General features: G+C 39.0%; 1 protein-coding gene across 1 annotated transcript in view; it reads left to right on the top strand.

Moving 5' to 3' along the window:
* Positions 1-24,440, top strand: part of SLC9A9 (solute carrier family 9 member A9) — a 630,868-nt gene that overhangs the window by 405,402 nt on the left and 201,026 nt on the right. The window contains exon 12 of the mRNA XM_054700753.1: positions 23,855-24,008. Within this exon, the coding sequence (XP_054556728.1) occupies positions 23,855-24,008 (154 nt within the window). The remainder of the gene's footprint in view (positions 1-23,854; positions 24,009-24,440) is intronic.

The raw sequence follows: 24,440 nt of genomic DNA on the forward strand, positions 1-24,440 counted from the left end.
CACATTCCCAGTCACATTCCCAGACCTTGCACTTTACTACAAAGCTATAATAATGAAAACAGGATAGTACTGGAACAAAACAGACAGGTAGACCAACTGAATGGAATTGGGAAGTTAGAAATAAACCCCCATTTATATGGAAGTTAATCTATGGACAAAGGAGCCAAAAGTATACATAAGAGAAAGAAAAGCCTCTTCAATAAATGGATTTGAGGGCCTCCCTGGTGGCACAAGGGGTTGAGCACAGCACTATGAAGCTATCTACAGCCACTGCAGCATGAGTTTGATCCCCGGCCAGGGAGCTGCCCACATGGCACAGCAGACCTCTCCTGACTCACCTGCTGCTCCCCTCAGCAGTGTGTTTCAGTCAATCTGCCTGTTCTGTTTCCCACTCTCTCTGTGGTGAATCATCTCACCCCCTGCATACCTCTGGCCTGTACCCCAGCTCTTGTATGCATAAATAAATAAATCTTAAAAAAAATGGATTTGAGAAAACTGGGTACTCACATGTAAAAGAATGAAACTAGACCACCATTTCACACCACACACAGAAATTAACTCAAAATGGATAAAAGACTTAAATACAAGACCAGAAACAATAAAATACATAGAAGAAAACACAGGCAAAATATTCCATGGCATAGGCTTAAGAGTTGCTTTGTGGATTTGTCTCCAGTGGCAAGAGAAATAAAAGAGAAAATAAACAATTGGGATTATAGCAAATTAGGAAACTTCTGCACAGCATAAGGACCTATCACCAAAAAACAAAGACACCAAACTTAATGGGAGAAATTATTTGCACACCATACAACTAACAAAGGGCTGATATCAAATGTCTACAAAGAATTCACAGAATTAAACAAAAAGAAAACCCAATCAAAATATGAGCAGAAGAGATAAGGAGTCACTTCTGCAATGGAGATAATACAGATGACCAATAGCACATGAAGAAAATGTTCAACACTGCTTTAACTAGGGAAATGCAAATCAAAACCACAATGAGATACTACCTTACACCTGTGAGAATAGCCCATATCAAAAAAAATAAACAAAAAAAAAAAAACCTAAATGTTGGCAAGGATGTGAAGAAAAACGAGCCCTCGTACACTGGTGGTGGGAGTGCAGACTGGTCGAGTCCTTATAGTAAACACTATGGAGATTTCTCAAAGCATTAAAAATTATTATATGATCCAGCAATTCACTCCCAGGTATCTACCCAAAGAATTCAAAAACCATAAATTCACAGTAACATATATGCACTTCTCTGTTCATTGCAGCACTTTTTACAATAGCCAAGCAATGAAAACAACGTTCCAATGACAGATTAGTGGGTGATTAAGATGTGGTATATACACACAATGAAATGCTACTCAGCTATAAAAAAAATAAAATAAAAGAGAGAGAGAGAGAGAGAGATAAACTGCTGTTCATTTGCCGCAACATGAATGGAACTGGAGGGGATTATACTAAGCAAAATAAGTCAGAAGGAGAAAGACAAATACCAGATGGTATTACTTATATGTGGAATATAGAAAAACAAAAGAAAGTATCAAATAAAATGAAACCAATAGCAAACCCTAGATCTCTCTGTAGAATTGAAGGTATGGGAAGGATGTGGGGAAGAGCAAGGTAGAGAGGAGGCACAATGGACTATGGTAGAGAACTGTGGGTGCTTTGGTGGGTATGCTGTGCTGACATGCATCTGAGGAGTGTTATCCTACATCTTTAAATCATAGTGCTTTTTTAAAGATTTATTTATTTATGCATACAATATTTGGGGTACAGGCCAGAGATGGGGGGGTGAAAGATTCACCAGAGACAGAATGGGGAACAGAACAGGCAGAGGTCTGCTGTGCCATGTGGGTAGCTCCCTGGCTGGCCGGGGATCAAACTCATATGCAGAGGCTGCGGATTGCTTCATAGAGCAGTGCTTAACCCCTTGTGCCACCAGAGAGGCCCTAAATATGTAGTGTTATAAGCCTATTTTACATCAATTTAATTTTTTTTTCATCAACCACTGGACATTTAAATAGCAAACAAGTTCAATAGCATAAAATACTTTCAAAAACCAGTGGACATCAATAAACCCCTTGTGGACTCTGAGATTAAGAGGAAGAAGTGAAGGAAATGGACAAGGGGGTATAAGAAATGGTGCTGGGGGGGAAATATGGCAAAAAATAAAAAAATAAAATTCATAGTTTTCTTTAAATATGTGTAGTAGGATTTTCTGAGATGCTGAACCCTTCTAATCAATGGAATTCTTTCATTCCTGCCCAGACTTCTAGAAAGGGGCAGCCTGAATGAGAGACCATCATGCTGTCAAGCATTCCTGTCCCAGCCTGCCCCCACTGCAGTTCCCTTATCCAAGTTTGATGTTCTCACACCCTCCCAAGCCATATCGCCCTCCTGCCCTGGCAATATCTTATGCAATGAATTAAGTCATTCTCCCTTCCTTACCAGTACAACGCAACTAACCAGCTAATGCAACTTGTTCTCAATGAGAGGAAAGTTCATTAACATCAACCTGTCTCTCTCACAAGGTACACACTGAGACAGGCAGTAGGGAGCCAAGTGGCCAGCTGGAGTAAATCTCCTGATGTCTTCAAATGGGAAATGGTGAACCAACTTATGCAGGAAATGAGTCCTGAAAATGTCCTCACCAGCGCGTCAGGTAGTTACAGGAAAAGTCATCTTAGATAATGAATAACCATGAACAACACTGCTATGACAGAGTAGCCAAGCATAGTAGTCCCATATGAATTGCAGATTCTATAAAGTTCTCAAAGTTTCATAGGCTGAGAAAAGTTTATGTGATCATGATGAATTCAGAACATCCAAGAACTAACTTTTAAGCTGTGGACTGCCCACTGGCATCGTTTTCTTTTATTATTAGGTAAAAACATTATCATTCTTCACTTCACTTCAAAATAAATTTACAATAAAATTAGTAGCTCTGTACTTGGTAAGCAGCAAATTAGATTTTGCTATTTGGCAAAGCACCCAATCTTCTTCTTTTTTTTAAGATTTATTTATTTATGTATACAAGGCCTGGGGGGGTGGGCCAAAGGTGTGAGGGGGGAGGCAAGAGGATTCACCAGAGACATAGTGGGGAACAGAATAGGGAGCTCCATTGAAATACATTGCTGAGGGGAGCAGCAGGCAAGACAGTCTGCTGGGCCATGTGGGTTAACTCCCTGGCCGGGGATCAAACTCTTGTTTCAGTGCCTGGAGATAGCTTGGTAATGCAGTGTCTTTAACTCCTGTGCCACAGGGTAACCAAGCACCAGATCTTCAAAACAGGAACTACTGTTTGATGAAATGCAATAAACTCAGGCTTCGAAGGTGACTCAGCCATGAGGGAAAGATGACTAACCTCAGTCTCTTTAGCTGTAAAATGGAGATAATACTATTTCTGGCCAATGTAAACCAAACTGGAAAAATGTATATGAAATTCCTGGCACAGGGACTGTCACCTAGGAAACACTCAACAAAAGGGAGTTTTCATCGCCTTCTTTAACGACCACAGACAAGACAGCTTTTAGTGCTTCACAGGGACACGACTCATAAACACTTGACTGCTCTTGGGAAAACCTCTTATCAGAAACTGAGGTTTTCAGCCCAAAGAAGATTTGACTGTTAAATCACTGCCAAGGACACAGTCTGAGGCAGATGCTAAGTGCTAGTGACAAACCTGTTGAAGACCTGAGGCTCCTCCTCACCCCTCTTCCATTTAAGAGCAATTGCTTATATTCAGCTTTTGGTTCTAGGAGTGGCTTAGTCCTGGCCCTAGTACATGAATCAAAATGTTGTCTTTGTTAGGACAATATATTGTGGCCCCCTGTGGAACAAGTTGACAAATATAAAAATGCCACTATCTACTTAGACATCTACTGAGTGGGTTAAAGTGGCCAGATCTTGTAGCAGACCAGACTATCCTACAGCTGGTTGGTATAGCCAACAAGATAAGACCATGCCAACTCCTGAGAGACAGTGAATAATGAAAGGAAACAAACTAGAATGCTGTCACTTCTCCCTATGTTTCAGGGAGAAAGTCCTAGAAGGATGCAGGAAAATTAATAATTTTGTCCTTTAATTTAGAAAATTTTGTGTACTTTTAGGTTTTTCTGGATGTCCAGGAATCATAGATATCATAAAAATCTAAGTGATGGTTTCAATAAAATTAATCTGTCCATTGACTTAAACAAACGGACTACCTAATTTTCCCCATTTTCTGCTTGAATTTGCTTATTAAATGCATGCTTATTTTGGCAGTATGTAGGCATAACCTTAGAAAACTAAGGTTACTGACACCTGAACCAAGTTCAAATAATAAGTCTGTCTGCGCCAGGCACAGATCCCTCTGATTCTGCCCTCAGGTTCTAATGATAGAGTTCAAAAGATGTCAACAAAATTGACTCAAGTATATAATATGTGCAAATGAACAAGAAGCAATTACTTTCAAAATGCTTTGTGTGACATTTCCATAGGTCCATAATGTAATTTAGGAATTTTTAGCATTTTCCCTGATACATGGGTAAGGTTCAAATGATGTTTGAGCAACCAAGTTTTTCCAACTCATGAATAGGGATGGGTCCCAATCTTCTCACTGAGTGCCTGAAAGGGTTTTCTAAAAGGAAAGTTTAGAAAAGCATGGTCACATAAGGAAGGCTGAAGGAGACACCAGGGTAAGATTCCTGCCTATAATCTCAGCTTTGCCCTTTATCAATCCTTGATCCCTTCACCACCTGATTCCCTCAGTGCCTGAAAATGTCATTGGACTTTCCTGGAGCTGTTTTAAATTTCACAAGTAAACATGAAAGCTTGCAAGTTAACAAGCATTTTAAAATGCATGCCCTTCTGGAGGCTTGTGTGCTGTCCTTCCTCAATAGCTTTCTTCTTTCCATTGTGGCGTAGGTTGGGAGTGCACAAAATGAAAGCTGCAGTAATGCTGGGGAAGGGTGAAAGACAGAAGGCACAGAAAAAGTCGGGAGGGAGGCAAAAGGCAAAACATCTATTTCAAAACATCGCCTCTGATCTCCTTAGGAAAGAGAATCAAAATCTTTCCCCTTAAACATTTGAGAATGTTTAAGATAATTATGTTTTTGATCTGTGGGTTAAATAGTCAATAAATGGGATGAAATACAGGTTGAATAACCAGTCATACCAATTACTATGTAACTTTGGTCACTCCACCCCTCCTAGCCTCTATTTCCTTGTCTGTTAAAAAAAAAAAAATCCACATGATTTTGTAGATACATATAAGGATAGATAGATACAGAGACCCTGAGGTGAGGCTAAGTTGCTGGAACGCACAGACACAATTCAGTGGTTGAACCTCAGTAGTAAATCTCTCTGGCTCATGTCACAGGTCAGAGCTGATATTAGCATGGGGTAGGGTAGATGTGTCTGCTTTAGATGGTGATTCAAATATCATCCAAATCCTTCCATCTTGTGGCCTCATGATTCCCTAAACCAAGGATCTAAGTTTGTGGTCCCTGAGCCAGCAATATCTGCATCACCTAGGAACTTGTTAGAAATGCAAATTATCGGGTCTCCCTGGTGGCACAGGTGGTTGAGCACAGCGCTGTGACACTGTCCGCAACCTCTGCCGGTTTGATCCCTCCAGCCATGGAGATACCCACATGGCAGGGCAGACCTCTCCTGTCTCGCCCGCTGCTCCTCTCACCAGTGTATTTTGGTCGGTCTGCCTGTTCTGTTCCCTGCTCTGTCTCTGGTAAATCCTCTCACCCTCCCGCACATCTGGCCTGTACCCTGGTTCTTGTATAAAAATAAATAAAATAAATCTTAAAAAAAATGCAAATTATCGGGCCCCACCACAGACCCACTAACTCAGACACTCCATGTCTGGAGCTCAGCAATTTGAGGTTGAATAAGTTCTCTAGGGAGCCAAGTTTGGAACTACTGCTATAGAAATTCGTACTGACTTGTAACCAGTGGGAGGAAGGTGGAAGAAAGACTGGGGTAGAAACAGTTGCTTCTTAATAGTCTTGGTCCAGAAATGATATGCATCATTTGTACTCTCATTTCACTGGTAAAAACCAGTCATATGGCTAAATCTAGCTGCAAGAGATACTAAGAAATGCATGCCATTGTCGCCACTTATAATGGATGATAAGTTTTGGTAGACATTGCTCCCATGGGCAGAAGCACTCAGGTCTTCAACCTCAGCAACTACTGACATTTTAGACCAGATAATCCTATTTTTGTGGGAATCATCCAGTTCATTGTAGGATATTTAGCAGCACCCTGGTCTCTATCCACTAGATTAAAATTCTTGAGTTGTGGACAACCATAAATTTCTCCAGAAATTGCTGAATATTCCCTGGTGGATTTAAACTGTAAACTGTCCTAATAAAAAAAAAAGTATAAATTTACTTCTGAAACATAACTAGGTTTAAGCTGGGTACGGCTCCTAAAATGTCGACTTTCTTCTGCTCACTGTCAGCCTTTCTCCTGAAACCCTCTCTGCTGAAGATTTCAGCGAGTGGTAAGGATTACTCCAGTTTACTACCATATCCACCTTACCTACATAAAAGTAAACTTCCAAGGCCAGAGGCATCGAAGCATGTTGACTCAGAGCTGTGATGGAGCTAATCCTATTTACAATTACCCTTCCTGTCTGCCCAAGGCATCCAAAAACAAACTTCATTTTATGCAAAAATGTACTGAAGTTATGTTGCATTCCTTTCAGTGGCCTTAAGTTTAAGTGGTGCAAGTTCAGGAAGAGAGATGAAGGAAAGAAAGTTCTGCTGGTCTAACACAACTTGGTTTCCAGAAAAACTCAATTTATTTTTGAATACAGAAGGCCTTTCCACTGAAACAATCTGTTGGCTTCGCTTCTGTGTGATAAAATAATGTTGAACTGAAAATGGAACTGTGTAGCAAGGTTGTACTGTCCTGGAAAATGTATTTTGAAACCAGACTGACATTTTTGCTGAAAGTAGTTATCCTTTGCAAGGTCATGAGACTTCAGCAAGGGTAAAAGCAGGACATAATTCAATTTTCGATCCAAACCAGAGTTTGATTTATCAGATTGATGATAAGACTGTGTTAAATCTTTGAAATCAACCCCCCACACAGTACTTACAGTGAAAAGAGAAGAGGAATCACAATGGGTTTTATCCTAAATGGGAAGAAAGGCAGCAAAGTTACTCATCCAGGGAACATTTCTTTTAAAGAATGGGTCCGTTTCTCAGGGACATTTCTTCTTTTTTTAACCCTCTGCTCCACCAGGGAGGGCCTCTCAGGGACATTTCTACAATATTTTTCATGTACTAGTCATTGGGTGGGGGGAGTTATCTCTACTTGCATTTCAAGTACAAAATATGATATTTCCCTCATCCATTCATTCATGCATTCATCAAATTCTTAAGAAGCATCTGCCACTGATGATGGGCACTAGTCTGGCACTGGTCTGCTGTCACCAGGCTTCCTTTCTCAGGGAAAGATACAGGTTTTAAAAAAATAAATGTGATGATTTCAGATGGTGATAAGTGCAATGAAAGATACACAAAAAAGACCCGTGTAATGGTGAGAAAAGGGGCATTTAGCTGCCTGGGCAGCGCAGCCTTTCTGAGGACTGAGATGTTGAGGAGCAGTCAAGGGAGGAGCTTTGGAGGTGGGAGGCAAGGACAAACTTGATTTAAAATAAATTTTATTGGGCCTCCCCTGGTGGCACAGGCAGTTGAGCACCATGCTGTGAAGCTGCCTGCAGCCTCTGCAGTGCCGGTTCGATCCCAGCCAGCCAGTGAGGTTCCCACATGGGGCGGCAGACCTCTCCTGTCATGCCCACTGCTCCCCTCAGCAGTGTATTTTGTCAGTTTGCCTGTTCTGTTCACCGCTCTGTCTCTGGTGAATCCTCTCACCCTACCACGCATCTGGCCTGTACCCCGGTTCTTGTGTAAATGAATAAATCTTTAAATAAATAAATTTTATCTCCCTGCACATTTTAAACTCTAAGCTTCCCTGTCTTCCTATCCTCTCCTGCAAAAGACCCTTCCCTCTCCTCCAAACAGACCCTTAGATATAATCACCCACTAAGTCTCTCTGCTTGTTGACTAATAGGATTTTGAATTCACCATGATCAGAACATAACCCTTGATAGCACCATATTCTCAAACATGCTCTTCCCACAATTTTTTCCAATTCTCCTGTTGCACAGGTGATAAGTTCTTGGGTTCTTTATTCTCCTACACTTTCTCTCCAACCCATTCATAAATATTTTCACCCTTTGACATTTTACCAGCACCTATCATGCTACCCGCCGTCCTGACCCAATTTCACTTCCTTGCCTGGACTAACACAGCAGCCTCCCTACCTCCACCAGCAAGTCTGTTTTTTACATGATAGGCAGAATGACCATTTTAAGCATAGCATAGCTCATACCATTACCGTGCCTAAAACCTTCTTAAAGTTTTCCATCTCACAGTAAAAGTCAAAAGCCTGCTATTTAAAAGCCTAACATTATCTGACTCTGTTACCTTTTTGGCATTATCTCCCTTTACTCCCCTCCCCCCATATTCTTCTACTTCAGCCATTCCAACCACACCACCCCCTCTGCTGCTGCCTGAACATGCCAGGCATACCCTCATGTCAGATATTATGCATCAATTGTTCCAGAAGCTTGGGATGATTATCTTTAGTTGCCCACATGTCTTCTCCCTCATTGTATTAATCTCTACTCAAGTCACTCTAAACACCCCAGTCTCTCACACATATCTATCCTCTATCCTCTTACCCTATGGTCTTCTCATAGCATCTAACTTAACGGGCATGTGTTTATGTAATTTCCAGCTAATCTAGAAACTCCTTTAGCAGATGATGTCTCCTTTTTATTGCCACTCCCTGGAGCCTCAATGAATGGATAACCACCAACTCATATCTAGAGGACCTGAAATCACTGCAATCATTCAATTTAAAAGCACTTACTGAGTATCATGCTTTGGGTACTAAGGAGATATAAGAACTATGTAAGGAAGATGTAATGCCAATCTTTTAAAAGATGAATAATTGTAAGGTAAAAAACAGACTACATCAGACTATTATTTAATAATACAAGTGACATGAGTAATATGTTTTATAGGATACCTAAGAAAAATGACAATGTGGACTATAGTATAGTGGGAAGTTTTCACACAAGTGGGATAGAGGTAAAAAGAAGTGAAGGAAGGAGTTAACAGTGACATTATGGTACAGAGACAGGATAAAGATTGTTTTGGGGATGACAGAAGACCACCTCGTTGGTATGTAGTGTTTTCAGTGGAGAAGAGGAGCTCAGTGGGGAAGATGGAGAGGTGCTCAGTGGCGAAGGTTGAGTGAGATTCTTTTTTTTTTTTAAGATTTATTTATGCTTACAAGAACTGGGGTACAGGCCAGAGGTGTGGAGGGTGAGAGGACTCACCAGAGACGGAGAGGGGAACGGAACAGGCAGATTGACTGAAACACACTGCTGAGGGGAGCAGTGGGTGAGTCAACAGAGGTCTGCTCTGCCATGTGGGTCTCCTCCCTGGCTGGGAATAGAACTCGTGCTGCAGTGGCTGCTGATAACTTCATAGGTTGTATCTTAACCCCTTACGCCACCAGGGAGGCCCCTGGAGTGAGATTCTAATTGAAGTTGCCATGGTATGTGGGAAGCCACTTGTGGTTGCTGCATCAAATCATGACTTCATAAAACTAGCTTGTGAAAAACTGTTCTCAGTACGTGAAGGTCTAGAAGGAGGAGAGAATAAGGATTGTGAGGCTGATAGACTAGAATGTCAGTCAGGAGCATGGTCAGCGATTGAGGTGATGGGTCTTGGACCAAGGATCTTCAGGTTTTAAATACTTGTTCTTGGTTGAATCCAAACTTCAGAGTCTTGACTTCTACCTTGGATAAGTACATACATTTTTAAGATTCACAACTGATGTTGATGTGTATTTCTAGTTAAAAACTATAAGTTGAGTCTTAAAACTTCCATTGAGAGATGAGGCAATGCAGATCCAGAAAAGGCATCCTTCTTATGATCATACAGAATGTCAGTTGTAGGCCTGAGAACATATCCCAGTCTCTTGACTTTCAATGAAAGGCTTTAAGAGTCTCAATAAATATTAAGGGACAAATACTGAAATTGCAGAAGCAATTATTCAGCCATTATATTAAGCTAGGAACTATCAATAACTTTATGTAATCTAAAATCATGAAGAACCAGAACATTCACCCATAAATTATTTTGTTCAGCAAATATTTATTGAGCTTTTATCATGTGCTTGACTTTGCCACAGATGTTGTGGATAAACAAAGATTCAGACAATCACAATGTAATGTCACAAGTGATCTGACAGGGGCATACAACTAGGACAGGTTATTTATAAGTTCGTCTAACCCAGACTCAGACAAGACTTCATACAGATAGTTGTGGCTCAGGCAAGCTTTGATCAGATGGAATTAGGTAAAGTTTGCATACGGGTTTTAGGTAAAAGAACTGTAGAGATTTGAATGGGAGAAAATGATTCAGAAAAACAAGCATGCAAAGAAGTCTTTCACCCCACCAGTTTGTCTTAAATGCTTCACATCTATTTACAATGGTCATGATACTTAGAAGTCTTATATTTTTTGCATCAAACCATACATGCAAGATTGGGGAGCAAAATATGCCACCCTAACATATGACTTAGGCAAAGTTTCATTTCATGGAAAGGACTCTGAAGGTTGAGAGGAGACAGCCTCTGAAAAGGACGTTTACATGTAAACTCTGTAAGGTGTCTACATCATTGTACTGGGAACACCTGGTCTCCCTTATCTCTTTTCAACAGGAAAGGCATAACTTAAGTACCTTTGTTTACTGTGCCTTCCCACTTATCTGACTTTCCTATTTCTACCCCCCACTCTGTTCCCCACCTCCTTTGTCTTAGCTAAGCTACTGAAGATGGTGTCTGAAGCCATGTGGCGAGTGACTCAGTCAGGCTGGGTCTCTCCCATGTATACAGCAGGTAGACATAATATTATTAAACTTCTTTTTGAGTTTTTCCTCTATCAATCTGTCATACTTGTTTAATTACCCTCCTAGAATAACATAGAAGGATATGATATGATTTCCTTTGGACTCCAAAAGGTACAAAAAAATTACAAAAAAAGTATAGCTTCTACCTGTACTTGTGGCAGGTTGAGGAAAATGCTAACTGAATTCAAAATCTAGGAGAGTGAGAAAGGATGCCATTTCCATGTGAAGACTCAAAAGCCACAGAAACAGAGCTTTAGAGAAGGGACCATGTGTCCATAGCCATGGCCATGTGTGACATATGTGGTACAATGCACACATGAGATGGCCAAAAGCATGGGAAGAATGGAGCTGAGAAACATGAGTTTGCTAAATGACAAAGCGAAGCTAATTTAGAAATCCAGATAAGTCTCTTGATGATTCTAAAGTTACATATTGCACATTAGGAACCCAGACAGTTGTCAAATAAAGGTCATTCATTACTTTTTCAATGCTTAGTACATTTAGTATGCTGGTGTAGCCATAACCAGGTACAAGCCTGGGTAGTAACACAACAAAAACACATTTCACGTAGTTCTGATAGTCTAAGACCAGGTTATGAGTATGATAAAGTTCCATTGAGGGCTTTCTCGCTGTGGCTTGCAGAAAGCCATCTTCTCACTGTGTAAGAGCAAACTTGCTGATGTCTCTTTTTATAAAGGCACTAATTCCATCACGGGGGGCCCACCCTCATAGCATTATCTAGAACCAATGATCTTCCAAACTCTAAATAATCGGGGAGGACTTCAACATATGAATTTGATGCCACACAATTCAGTCCATAGCAATATGTACTGATTACCTCTTATGAGTAGGTTCTGTACCCAAAACTTATCTTCTTAACACAATGGATTTGGAACATAGAACTTCATAAATTATTTAGACTAACAACAAAATACTAGAACTGAAAAATTAATAGTGACCTAAGATTTTCTTAGGCAAAATACTATTTCCAAAGAACACATACCATTTTGCTTAGCAGTCCAGAACTTATTTGCAAAACTTGTGTTTCACTTTGTGAGAATTTTTAGATTACCCTTTAGATTTACCTATCTTTTCCCCTTTGTTTTGACCAAATAATGGAAATAATTCTGGTTTTGGTGTTTTGTAGCCTATACCATTTCTTTTTAAATGGGTTTACGTTGCATAGATTTGACATATTTCTTTTTTTTTATTATTAGATAATAAATTTTATTGTTATATTCCCCATACAATTGCAGCGCCCCCATTCTGACCCCAATCCCTCCCCTCCCACCCCTGCCCCCCTAAAAGTGTCTCTGGTTCATAGTTTTTTGTTGATTTTGATTTTCACTTTCTTATAGTTATTCATTTTCCTGGTCCCTTATTTAAGTTTTCTAGATTCCTGCTATGAGTGAGACCATCCGGTATTTTTCTTTTTCTTCCTGACTTATTTCGCTGAGCATGATCCCTTCCAGCGCCATCCATGTTGCTGCAAATTGCATGTGTTCATCTTTTTTGAATGCTGAGTAATATTCCATGGTATATATGTACCACTTCTTCTTGATCCAGTCATCTATTTTTGGGCATTTGGGTTGTTTCCAAAGCTTAGCTATTGTAAACAGTGCTGCTATAAACATAGGGGTGCAGGTGTTCTTTGGAATTGATGTTTCTGTGTCCTTTGGGTAAATACCTAGGAGTGGAATTGCTGGATCATATGGAAGCTCTATGTTTAGTAGGTCCAGAAATCTCCACACAGCTTTCCACAGTGGTTGGACCAGTTTGCACTCCCACCAACAGTGCAGAAGAGTTCCTTTTTCTCCACACCCTCGCCAACATTTGTTGTTGCTAGTTTTTTTAATATGTGCCATTCTCACTGGTGTAAGATGGTATCTCATGGTAGTTTTGATTTGCATTTCCCTGATGACAAGTGATGTTGAACATTTTTTCATATGCCTGTTGGCCATTTGCATTTCCTCTTCAGAGAAGTTTCTTTTTAGCTCTTCTGCCCATTTTTTGACTGGATTATTTTCTTTGTTGTTGTTGAGTCTCATCAGCTCTTTGCAGATTTTTGTGATCAGTCCTTTATCATTAGTGTTGGGTGCAAAAATGTTCTCCCAGTTGGTGGGGTTTCTCTTTGTTTTTGTTATTGCCTCTTTTGCTGTGCAGAAGCTCTTTAATTTGATGTAGTCCCAGCTGTTTATCTTCGCCTTCACTATCACTGCTTTGGGTGATGTGTCTGTAAAGATGTCTTTGATGTGCAAATCACGTAGTGTTTCGCCTATATTTCCTTCTATATATTTTATGGTTTCAGGTCTTATGTCTAATTCTTTAATCCATTTTGAGTTGATTTTTGTGTATGGTGTGAGGTAGTGGTCAAGCTTCATTCTTTTGCATGTAGCGACCCAGTTTTCCCAGCACCATTTATTGAACAAACTTTCTTTGCTCCAATGCATAGTCTTTGCTCCTTTGTCAAAGATTAGTTGACCATAAATCTGTGGGTTTATTTCTGGATTTTCTATTCAATTCCATTGGTCTGTATGTCTGTTCTTGTTCCAATACCATGCAGTTTTGATGATTATGGCTTTGTAGTATAGTTTGAAGTCTGGGAGTGTGATGCCTCCATTCCCTTCTTGTTTTTTCAGGAGAGCTTTGGCTATTTGGGGTTTTTTGTGATTCCATATGAATTTCATCAATAATTGTTCTATTTCTTTGAAGAATGACATTGAAATTTTGATTGGAATAGCATTGAATCTGTATATTGCTTTTGGAAGGATGGCCATTTTAATAATGTTTATTCTTCCAATCCATGAGCAGGGGATATCTCTCCATTTCTTTGTGTCTTCTTCTATTTCTTTTAACAGTGTTTTATAGTTTTCTTTGTATAGGTCCTTTACCTCTTTTGTTAGATTTATTCCCAAATATTTGATTTTTTTTGTTTCAATAACGAAAGGGATGGTTTTTTTGATTTCTTCTTCTTCAGATTTATTGTTTGTGTATAGGAAGGCTACTGACTTTTGCGTGTTGATTTTGTATCCTGCCACTTTACTGAACTGATTGATGAGTTGAATTTGCTTTTCTTTTAGTTTTTGGGGTTCTCTATGTATAATATCATATCGTCTGCAAATAGTGATAGTTTGACTTCTTCTTTTCCTATTTGGATTCCTTGGATGTCTTTCTCCTGTCTTATTGCCCTGGCTAGGACTTCCAGTATTATATTGAAAAGCAGTGGTGAGAGTGGACATCCTAGTCTTGTTCCAGATCTTAATGGAATTGCTTTCAGCTTTTCACCATTGAGAATGATACTGGCTGTTGGCTTGTCATAGATGGCCTTTATGATGTGAAGGTATGTTCCTTGTATCCCAAGAATTTCAAGGGCTTTTATCATGAATGGGTGTTGCACTTTGTCGAAAGCTTTCTCAGCATCTATTGATATTATCATATGGTTTTTATATTTCTTTTTGTTGATGTGTTGGATAACGTTGATTGATTTTCAGATGTTAAACCATCCTTGTGTCCCTGGAATGAATCCTACTTGGTCGTGGTGAATTATCTTATGGATACATTGTTGGATTCTGATGGCTAAAATTTTATTGAGGATTTTTGCATCAGTGTTCATTAGGGAGATTGGCCTGTAGTTTTCCTTTTTTGTGTTGTCCTTGTTCGGTTTTGGTATTAGTGTAATGTTGGCTTCATAGAACGTGTTTGGTATTGTCCCTTCCTTCTCAATTTTTTGGAAGAGTTTGTGAAGGATAGGCACTAATTCGTCTCTGAATGTTTGGTAGAATTCATTTGTAAATCCATCAGGTCCTGGGCTTTTGTTTTTGGGGAGGTTTTTGATTACCATTTCAATTTCGCTAATTGTAATTGGTCTGTTTATGTGTTCTATTTCTTCTTTATCTAGCTTTGGGTGATTGTAGAGTTGTAGGAATTTGTCCATCTCCTCTAGATTGTTAAACTTGTTTCCATATAACTGTTCATAGTAGTTACTGATTATTCTTTTGATTTCTGCTGTGTCCGTTGTGATTTCTCCTCTTTCATTGATGATCCTGTTTATTTGTGCTTTCTCCCTTTTTTCCTTTGTGAGCCTGGCTAGGGGTTTGTCTATTTTATTGATTTTTTCAAAGAACCAGCTCTTGGTTTCATTGATCTTTTGGATTGTTTTTTTAGTTTCAATTTCATTTATTTCTGCTTTGGTTTTTATTATTTCTTTTCTTCTACTGGTTTTGGGATTTTTTTGTTGTTCTTTTTCTAGATCTTTGAGCTTCGAGATTAGGTTGTTTCTTTGAGTTCTTTCTTGTTTCTTGATGTGAGCTTCTATTGCTATATATTTTCCTCTTATTACTGCTTTTGCTGCATCCCATACATTTAGGATATTGGTGTCCTCCTTGTCGTTCAATTCAAAAAATTTTTTAATTTCTTCTTTCATCTCCTCATTAGTCCAGTGGTCTTCTAGTAGTGTGGTTTTTAATCTCCATGAGGTAGGAAAGTTCCTTGCCTTCTTTTTATGGTTTATTTCTAGTTTGATGCCTTCATGGTCAGAAAAGATGGTTGATATGATTTCAATCTTGGTGTATCTGTTGATGTTTGTCTTGTGCCCCAGTATGTGATCGATCCTGGAGAATGATCCGTGTGCGCTTGAGAAAAAAGTGTACTCCGTTTTTTTGGGGTTTAGTGTTCTATAGATGTCTGTTAAGCCCAATTGCTCTAGGTCCTTATTTAGAGCTTTGGTTTCTTTACTTATTTTTTGTCTTGTTGAGCTATCCATTGTTGATAGTGGTGTGTTGAAGTCTCCCACTACGTATGTGTTTTCTCTGATGTCTGTTTTCAGAGAGGACAACAGTTGTCTGATATATTTTGGTGCTCCTTCGTTTGGTGAGTATATGTTAATGAGTGTTATTTCTTCTTGAAGTATTGTCCCCTTGATCATAATGTAGTGACCATTGGGGTCTCTTTTTATCTTTTTGAGTTTGAAATCTGTTTTATCTGATATAAGTATAGCTGTTCCTGCTTTCTTTTTTGGTCCATTTGCTTGTAGGATTGTTTTCCATCCTTTAACTTTGAGCCTATTTTTATCTTTTGTAGCTAAATGTGTTTCCTGGAGACAGCAAAAGGTTGGGTTTTGTTTCTTAATCCAGGCTGCAACTCTGTGTCTTTTTATTGAAGAGTTTAGTCCATTTACATTTAGAGTTAATATTGATATGTTAACATCTGTATTTGCCATTGTGTTTGTCTTTCCTTTGATTTTATTTATTTATTCTTTTAATAACTTTTTTTTTTTTTTGGCCTTCTTTCATTGTTATTCGTCCCTCTGAGGTTCTGGCTTTAGGACTCCTTGTAGTATTTTTTGGAGTGGGGGTTTAGTTGCAATGAAATTCCGGAGTTTCTGTTTGTCTGGGAAAGTCCATATTCTTTCTTCAAAGAGGAAGGAGAGCTTTGCGGGATAGAGTATTCTTGGTTGGCATCTGTTTTCTTGGAGTCTGTTGACTATGTCCCTCCACTCTCTCCTTGCCCGTAGTGTTTCTTCGGAGAAGTCTGATGTCAGCCTGATTGGCTTTCCTTTGAATGTTATCTGTTTCTTCCCTCTTGCCAGCTTCATTATTTTTTCCTTGTCCTGGATTCTTGGGAGCTTTACTATTATGTGTCTTGCTGTATTTTTCCTTTCGTCGTGGAAGTTTGGTGTTCTTCTTGCTTCTTGTATATCAATTTTCAGCTCCTCCTTCACATTTGGGAAGTTCTCTTCAATTATCTCTTTGAATATTTTCTCTGTTCCTACTTCTCTCTCCTCTCCTTCTGGTATTCCTATAACTCTTATATTTCCTTTCCTCATGGAGTCAGATAGTTCCCGAAGTCTTTCTTCATTCTTTTTCCTTCGTACTTCTCTTTCCTTTTCTGTTTTGGTTCTTTTTATTTCTGTGTCTTCAAGAGTACTTATTCGTTCTTCCATTTCATCAATTCTGCTTTCATTGCTTTTCCCAGAATTCTTTAGTTCTTCCATTAATTCTTTGATCTCCTGCATTTCTTTTACTTCCCTCTTTAGGGACTCAATTTCATTCTTCTGATCGTTGATTATTTTTCCCTTATCATTGTTTTCCTTTATGACTTCTGTCAGTTTTTTAATCACGGCAATTTTAAATTCTCTTTCTGGAAGGCTCAGAAGTTCTTCCAAGTTACTGTCGTTGCCATCTGGGGGCTGGTTTTCTTTTTGTGGTGTGCTTTTTCTCTGGAGAGTTGCTAGGTTGCGTGTGGTTCTTCTCCTCCCTACTGTCTGTTTTCTAATTTGCCGTATGCATTGGGACACTGTGTTGTTGGATTGGCCGGCATCTTGGGTGGGCTTCTCTGCTCCCCTCTGGTTCCTCCAGGAGTCATCTGTCAGTTTCAAGCAGTCTTTACTGGAGAAAGGTCCCTGTTCTAAAATGCCGATGTGGGGACACACTCCCCTGTGCGCCTGGTCTGCCCCGGCGGTGGGTTCCTGCTCCCCCTCTGGGCTTGGACTGCAGGCCAGAGGGGGTCTGGCGTGGGCGAACTTCCCCCGCTCACCTCTGGCTCCTGAGGAAGCCTTCTGCAGGTAGTCTTTACTGAAGAAATGTCCCTATTCTATAATGGTGATGTGGGACTCACTCCCTGCGCGTCCGGTCTCAGGCACACTCTTCTGCGCGCTTGGTCTGCCCCGGCTGTGGGTGCTCGCTCTCCCTGTGGGCTCAGACTACTTGTTCGGAAGGGGCCCGGCGTGGGCTAACTCCCCAGCTGGCCACTAGCTCCTTCAGGAGCCTGTGCTGGCTTCAAGTCGCTAGGTGGCGCCAGAGATCTCTCCTAGAGCCCTTGGGGAGCTGATTTTCCACCCCGTGGGACAGGGAGCAGAGCAGGGATGGTAGGGTACACCTCAACGGCTTTGGGGTGCTGTGTCTGCCTTGTGCCCCACCGTCGTGGGGAACCCACGCCCCTAATTTCGTGCCCCGGGTCTCAGTTCCAAAGCCCTCAGTTCCAGGACGCGGGCTGTAGCCCAGATCAGTGGCGCGGGAATGGCGCCTTTTGAATCCCGCTCCCCTGCCTGGGCGCCTGGTTCCTGCTCACACGGTGAGGGCCTCCGCGCGTCTCCCCGCAAGCCTAGGTCGCAGGCGCGATCCGCGCCGCTTTCCAGCGCAATCCCGATCCGCGTCTGTTTTTCCAGTGCGCTGCTTTCCGCGCAGGCTTACCGGGCGCCGGGGCTGTGTGCTGGTGCTGGTCTCCTCCTGGGCGGGGTCTCTTTAATGGCGCCGGAGCTCACCGCCGCGGCGGATCCTGCAGGGTTCTCCACAGCTCCCGTTCACGGGGTGTGGTGGCTGCAATAGTTCCTTTCCACTCACAGTCCCGCTTGCTGCGTCCTTTGTTCTTGTGGGCCGTTTTAGTTTGTTGTTTTCCTCCTCTCTGCCGGTCGGAGAGTGCTGCCTCTGTGGGCGGGGGAGGGGAGCAGGGTTCTGCGCTTTCCTCCCTTCTGGTCCTCTTTTATGGCCACTTTCTTCTTCGGGCAGTTTGCTGGAGTCGTCCGTTTATCTTCCGTGTCCCGGTTCTCACTGGGACCTGCCGCTTTTCCTCCCTATTAACTTTTTTTAATGGGAGATCTTACTCGCAGCGTCTCCTCGCCGCCATGTTGCTCCGCCCCCCGATTTGACATATTTCTCATGCTTAGCTTGAAAGTTAGAATCATCTTGAGGAATAAAAGAATTACCTGCAATTAAATGTAGTTCCATTTAAAATTGGTCTCTAAGGGATTCTTATGTTAATTGTGTTGATGTTCTATTCATAACAAGAGAAGACTATTGAACCATGGAAAGCTTTCTAGCAAGAACCCCTGCTGCAGAAAGTGTGCAGTTTCCTGTTTATCTTTAAAGAGAAAAAGTGAAACTTAATTTGTTATAAATTCGCACATGTGTTTTGAATGGGTGAAAATCAGATACAGCTACATTTATATCACAAGAAGATAACTACTTCTAGGACATTTTTATTGAAGGTAAAATGAAAGAGTATTAAAAAAAAACCTATAAACATTTATTGATTACTCACTATGTGCTAAACTTTACCTAAGACTTAGTGGTGAGGAAGTCTGAGTTCCTCTATTCTGGAACTCATGGTCCTAAAACATGACTCTTAAAAGGTAAACTGTAGTAGGTATATTAGAAAGTAAAGAGTATGCTTTGTGTCAGGGCCCAAAGGAAATCACCCCATACTCTTCTATGTTATTTTAGTATGAGAAATAATCAAACAAGTATCAGCCAGATTGATAGAATAAAAATTTAAAAAGAAGACTAATTATAATATGTCTACTTGCTGTATACATGGCAGAAACCCAGCGTATTGGAGTCACTCACCACATGGCTTCAGACACCATCTTAAGTACTTAGCTAAGATAAGGGAGGTGAAAGGCAGGATACAAACATGAAACTACGATAAGTAGTTAGGCAAGAAAAGCACAGTAATCAAAGATATTTAAGTCATTCCTTCACCATTGAAAAGAGATAAGGGAGACTAGCTGTTCCCAGTACAATGAAGTGGACACCTTATAGTGTTTACATGTTAATGTCTTTTTAAAACTACTACCTCCACGATGCCTTCAGAGCCCCTCACATAAAAGCAACCTTTGCCAAAGGTGTATTTTGGAGTGGCAGATTTTTGCTACCATACAATCTCCTAAATATATATAGAGTCTTATATATAGGAAATATATATATTTACATATAGTATACATACATATATACACGTATGTATGTACACACACACACAAGTCAGAAAAGTGGGTCTCTTTTAGTATATTTTTAAGCCAAGAACTGCTCATGTATAGATAATTTAGATTGAAGAGCAAAGTTATGCTAGTTTAGCATAATAACAATACATTATTAAACATATTTAGGAAGATAAATGGTTGCATTTATTTCCTTACCTTTAATATCTAACATGAAAGAGCTTCAGTGTTGTGCTATATCCAACAATGTCTCTATCTAACAATGTGAGCTTGAGGAAAGAAAGAAAATGAAAAGATCACCTTCCATCTCCAGACTTGCACAGCGATTAAACACTGCAAGGAACTTCACCTTGACCTATAAATTTTCTCTCAGATACAGAAGTCTGTTGTAAGACTATTTCCTTGAGCTTTCATTCCCTAATGACACCATTTGTATTTCCTAGAGAGAACATTATTAAAGTATTCCTCAGTATTAAGTGTTATTAATATCTCTACTCTCCTGTTCCCATCTAAACGCATGAACATCTCTGGTGCGTGTTGGGGGTGGAGAGGGTGGGCTGTTGTTTATGAGTCATCATCTCAAGTGTTAAGAATTGCTTATGTGTAAGAGCTTTTTTTTTTATTAATACCTACTTCAAATGTTATCTTCCTTATCTCCAGGCCATTTCCTTGTCTACATGGAGATTTAGAATAATTTCCTTCCTGCATTACATTTTGTTCCTTGAAGATATTTTATAATCGGAGTGTATGTTCCACTCTCTCTGAGGTTTCTTTGTTTCAGGCAAAATACATTAAGTCTCTCTAGTCTAATCTTCTGGATCTTGTGTTATGCCTTTTGTCCCTTGTATATTCTCAGCATGGAGGTAAGAAAGGGGTAATATATTCTAAGTTGGAACTTAGGGATAAAAACCAGGATAGCAGTAGTTTTCCTCATTCTGTTCTACATCTAGAATTCCTTTAACACATTGTAAAGACCTGGAAATTTAAAAATCTAGATGATGCAGTATTATAAAAATAGACCATTGCAATTTCTTGTATGTGCTTTAAATCTCTTATAAAAATTACCAAATTACTACCTCTTTGACTTATGTAATGCTATTATTATAAATGTTTATTTGTCTAATTATATGATATAACAGGATTTACAAATGTTTTGCAAGTCTTTTGTTATCCAAGAGAGACCTTCATTTTAACATTTTTACTTTACTGCTTGTGTTTGTATTTTCTGATTTCGTAGTCTACATCTCTTTTTATTAATGCCATCATGTTTGGATTTGAAATGTCAGTGTTTTCTCTTTAACACCTCTTCTTACAAATATATTTAATATGGATGCATAAAAATTCAATTAGCATATTTTTGCTAAAGAAAAATAAAACAAGAAAAGAGCAAGTTTTAATAGGTTAGTTTAATTTTAAGTGTTATTTAATTATTTATTATATTTCAATGGTTTAAAATTTGGCTTTCCTGTTGTCTATTTGATTTTTAAAAGAAATTGTACTCAAAAAGATTTTTTTATAAATATAGACAATGTTTTTATAAAATGTTGTAGGAAGACAAAGAGCCTAGTATAGTTAAACCAATTTTGAAAACAAGACATAAGATAGAAATAATCACTCTATATAATATTAAAGTTTATTATACATTTACAGTAATCAAGATGGTGTGTCATTAGAAGAAAAATAAACACATAGGTCAATGGAACATAATACAGAATCCAGGAGTAGATCCACAAAAACATACCTAACTGATTTTTTATAAAGTTACAAAGCCAATTAAGTGGAGTAATTAAACATTTATAGATGAAAATGTGAACTTTATCCTAAGAATATACCTTATACAAAAACTAACTAAAAATTATCACAGACTCAAATGTAAAATGCAAAGCTATACTATACAACTTCTAGAAAAAAAAAAAAAACGCAGGGAACTATCTTTAGGATCTCGTTCTAAGAGAAATTCTTAGACTTAGCTCCAAACACATGATTCTAAGAGGAAAAATCAACAGATTAGACCTCATCAAAATTCAAACTTTTTGTTGTGTGAAAGAGTTTCTTAAGAGGATGGAAAATAAGTTATCAAGTGGAAGGAAATATTGCAAACAGGATATCTTACAAAGCACTATTTTCTAGAATATATAAATAACTCTCAAACTCAACAATCAAAAATCCAACAATCCAATTAGAAAATGAGAAAGAAACATAAGACATTTTTCTCAGGAGATTATAAAATTAACAAATAATTACAGTTTAAAATGCTCAACATTATTACTGTCTAGGTAATGCAAATTAAAACCACAATGACTTATTACCACATACCTATCAGCATTGCTAAAATAAAAAACAGTGACATCAAAGGCTTACAAAGACACAGAAAAACTTAACGATTTATATTTTGTTGGTTGGGGATGTTAAATGTCATAGCTGTTTAGAATACAGTTTGGCAATTGCTTTAAAAATATGTAAATACCTTAAAACTCAGTGATGTCTTCCTTGGCATTTATCTCAGATAAGTAAAAATTTATGGTCACACACACAGTGGCCTTTGTAATAGACAAAACTGGAAACAATGTAGATCCTTTCAATAGACTGAAGGATATCTATTAATATCTTTCAATAGATTCAATAGGTTGAACAAACTGTGGAACATCTATATTGTGGAATACTGCATGGCTATAAAAAAGATGAAACTATTGATACATTCAACAACCTGTATGAATATCCAGAGAATTATGCTGAGTGAAAGAAAAATGATACCAAAAAAAGGCTAAATAATTAGTGATCCCATTTCTATAACATTATTTAAATAAAAAAAAAATAGAAGTGGAGAACTGATCATTAGTGGCCAGAAGTTAAGAAAGGAGTACATTTGAGAGAAGTAGATGTGATTATTAAAGGGCAACAAGAGGTGAGCCATTCTCACACATGTGAGGAAGTATCTCATTGTGGTTTTGATTTGCATTTCTTTCATATGACCCAGCAATTCCATTCCTAAGCATCTATCCAAAGGATACAAAAAACTACCTTAAAAGAAAATATATAATCATATTCCATAGGAGTATTTACAATAACCAAACTATGGAAACTACTTAGGTGCCAAAACCATATGAATGGATCACGAAGATGTGATATATGTGCAATGGACTACTACCCAGTGATTAAGAAAGATAAACTCTCACTGTTTGTGACAAAATGGATGGAGCTGTAGGGGATTATACTAATCTAAATAAGTCAGAAGGAGAAGGAGAAATACCAGATGGTGTCACTTGAATGTGGAATATAAAGAAAAAAAATAAAAATAAAAGATCCAGAAAAGTCAAACTAATTACAAATGCTAGTAATCTGAAGGTAGAATGGAGGCTACCAGAGAGGGAGAGGCAAGAACACAGAGGGGAGGAAGCACAACAGACTGTTGTGGAGGACTGTGGATGTTTTGGTGCTGGGTGTAGTGTGGTAACCACTGGAGAAGGAGATCCAGTACTTTTATCTTTTTTAAAAAAAAAGATTTATTTATTTATGCAAATTAGAACTGTGGGACAGAGACAGAGTGCACCAGAGACAGAGTGGGGAGCAGAACAGGCATATTGACTGAAATACACTGCTGAGGGGAGCAGCAGGCAAGACAGAAGAGTTCTGCTATGTCATGTGGGTAGCTCCCTGGCCAGGGATCAAACTCATGTTACAGTGGCTGTGGGTACCTTCATAGGTTGTTCTTAACCTCTTGCACCACCAGAGAGGCCCCCAGATCCTGTACTTCTAAAGCACAAACAACAGTGTTATCTCAACTACCTACCTATCTACTTACCTACCTACATACATACATACATTGATACATACAAAAAAAAACTTCGAAGATAAGTCTAATGGATGAAAAGAAGGCAACATGAGGGAGCTAATTGTTTACAAAAATGTACTGTATCTAAACTGTACCAATATTGAAATTCTGGTTATGAGATTCTACTATACTTTTGCAGAATGTTATCGTTAGGCGGAAAGTCATTTCTTCCAACTACATGTGACTCTATAAATATAACAAAAAACAAAATTTTAACTTAAAAAAAGTAATTTTATTTATCAGCAAATTACAAAGATGAATTCAAGAAAGAGACTCATGAAATTTTTCACTTTTGGTTTCCTCTACAAGGTTTGCGAGGAGCAATAGCATTTGCCTTAGCCATTCGGAACACAGAATCTCAGCCCAAACAAATGATGTTTACCACCACACTACTCCTTGTGTTCTTCACAGTTTGGGTATTTGGAGGAGGAACTACCCCCATGCTGACTTGGCTGCAGATCAGGTGAGTGGTGCTGTTTAACAAAAGAAATATGCTGTTTCATTTCTTGTGTTGCTGACTGGGTCAAGAGTACAATAGCAAGTCTGTGTACTAGCTCTCCTTGGGTTAAGTTGACCTTCTTTCACAAGGTCAAACAATATGACCTGTTACCAACCAAACTGATTTTTCCTAGAATTCTAGAACTCTCAAGGTGATGTCTGTCTACCATCTGTCCCTAGAAATGAGTTTATCTATGAATTCTTCCATTTAATAATACCCATTGGGTACTATGTGACATGTTATGGAGTTTACAGAGTGATTAAATCAAATCTTGTCCTCAAGAGACCCATAGTTCAGTAGAATTTATACAGAAAAAGCTATAATACCAATAAGAATGGAAATTTGTTTAGTTTTCAATCCCTCACAGCACTTAGGATATGACTGTGGACACAGAAA

This window comes from Talpa occidentalis, unplaced genomic scaffold (genome assembly GCF_014898055.3).
Source record: "Talpa occidentalis isolate TD23 unplaced genomic scaffold, MPIMG_talOcc4v2.1 talOcc4.4, whole genome shotgun sequence".
NCBI lineage: Eukaryota > Metazoa > Chordata > Mammalia > Eulipotyphla > Talpidae > Talpa > Talpa occidentalis.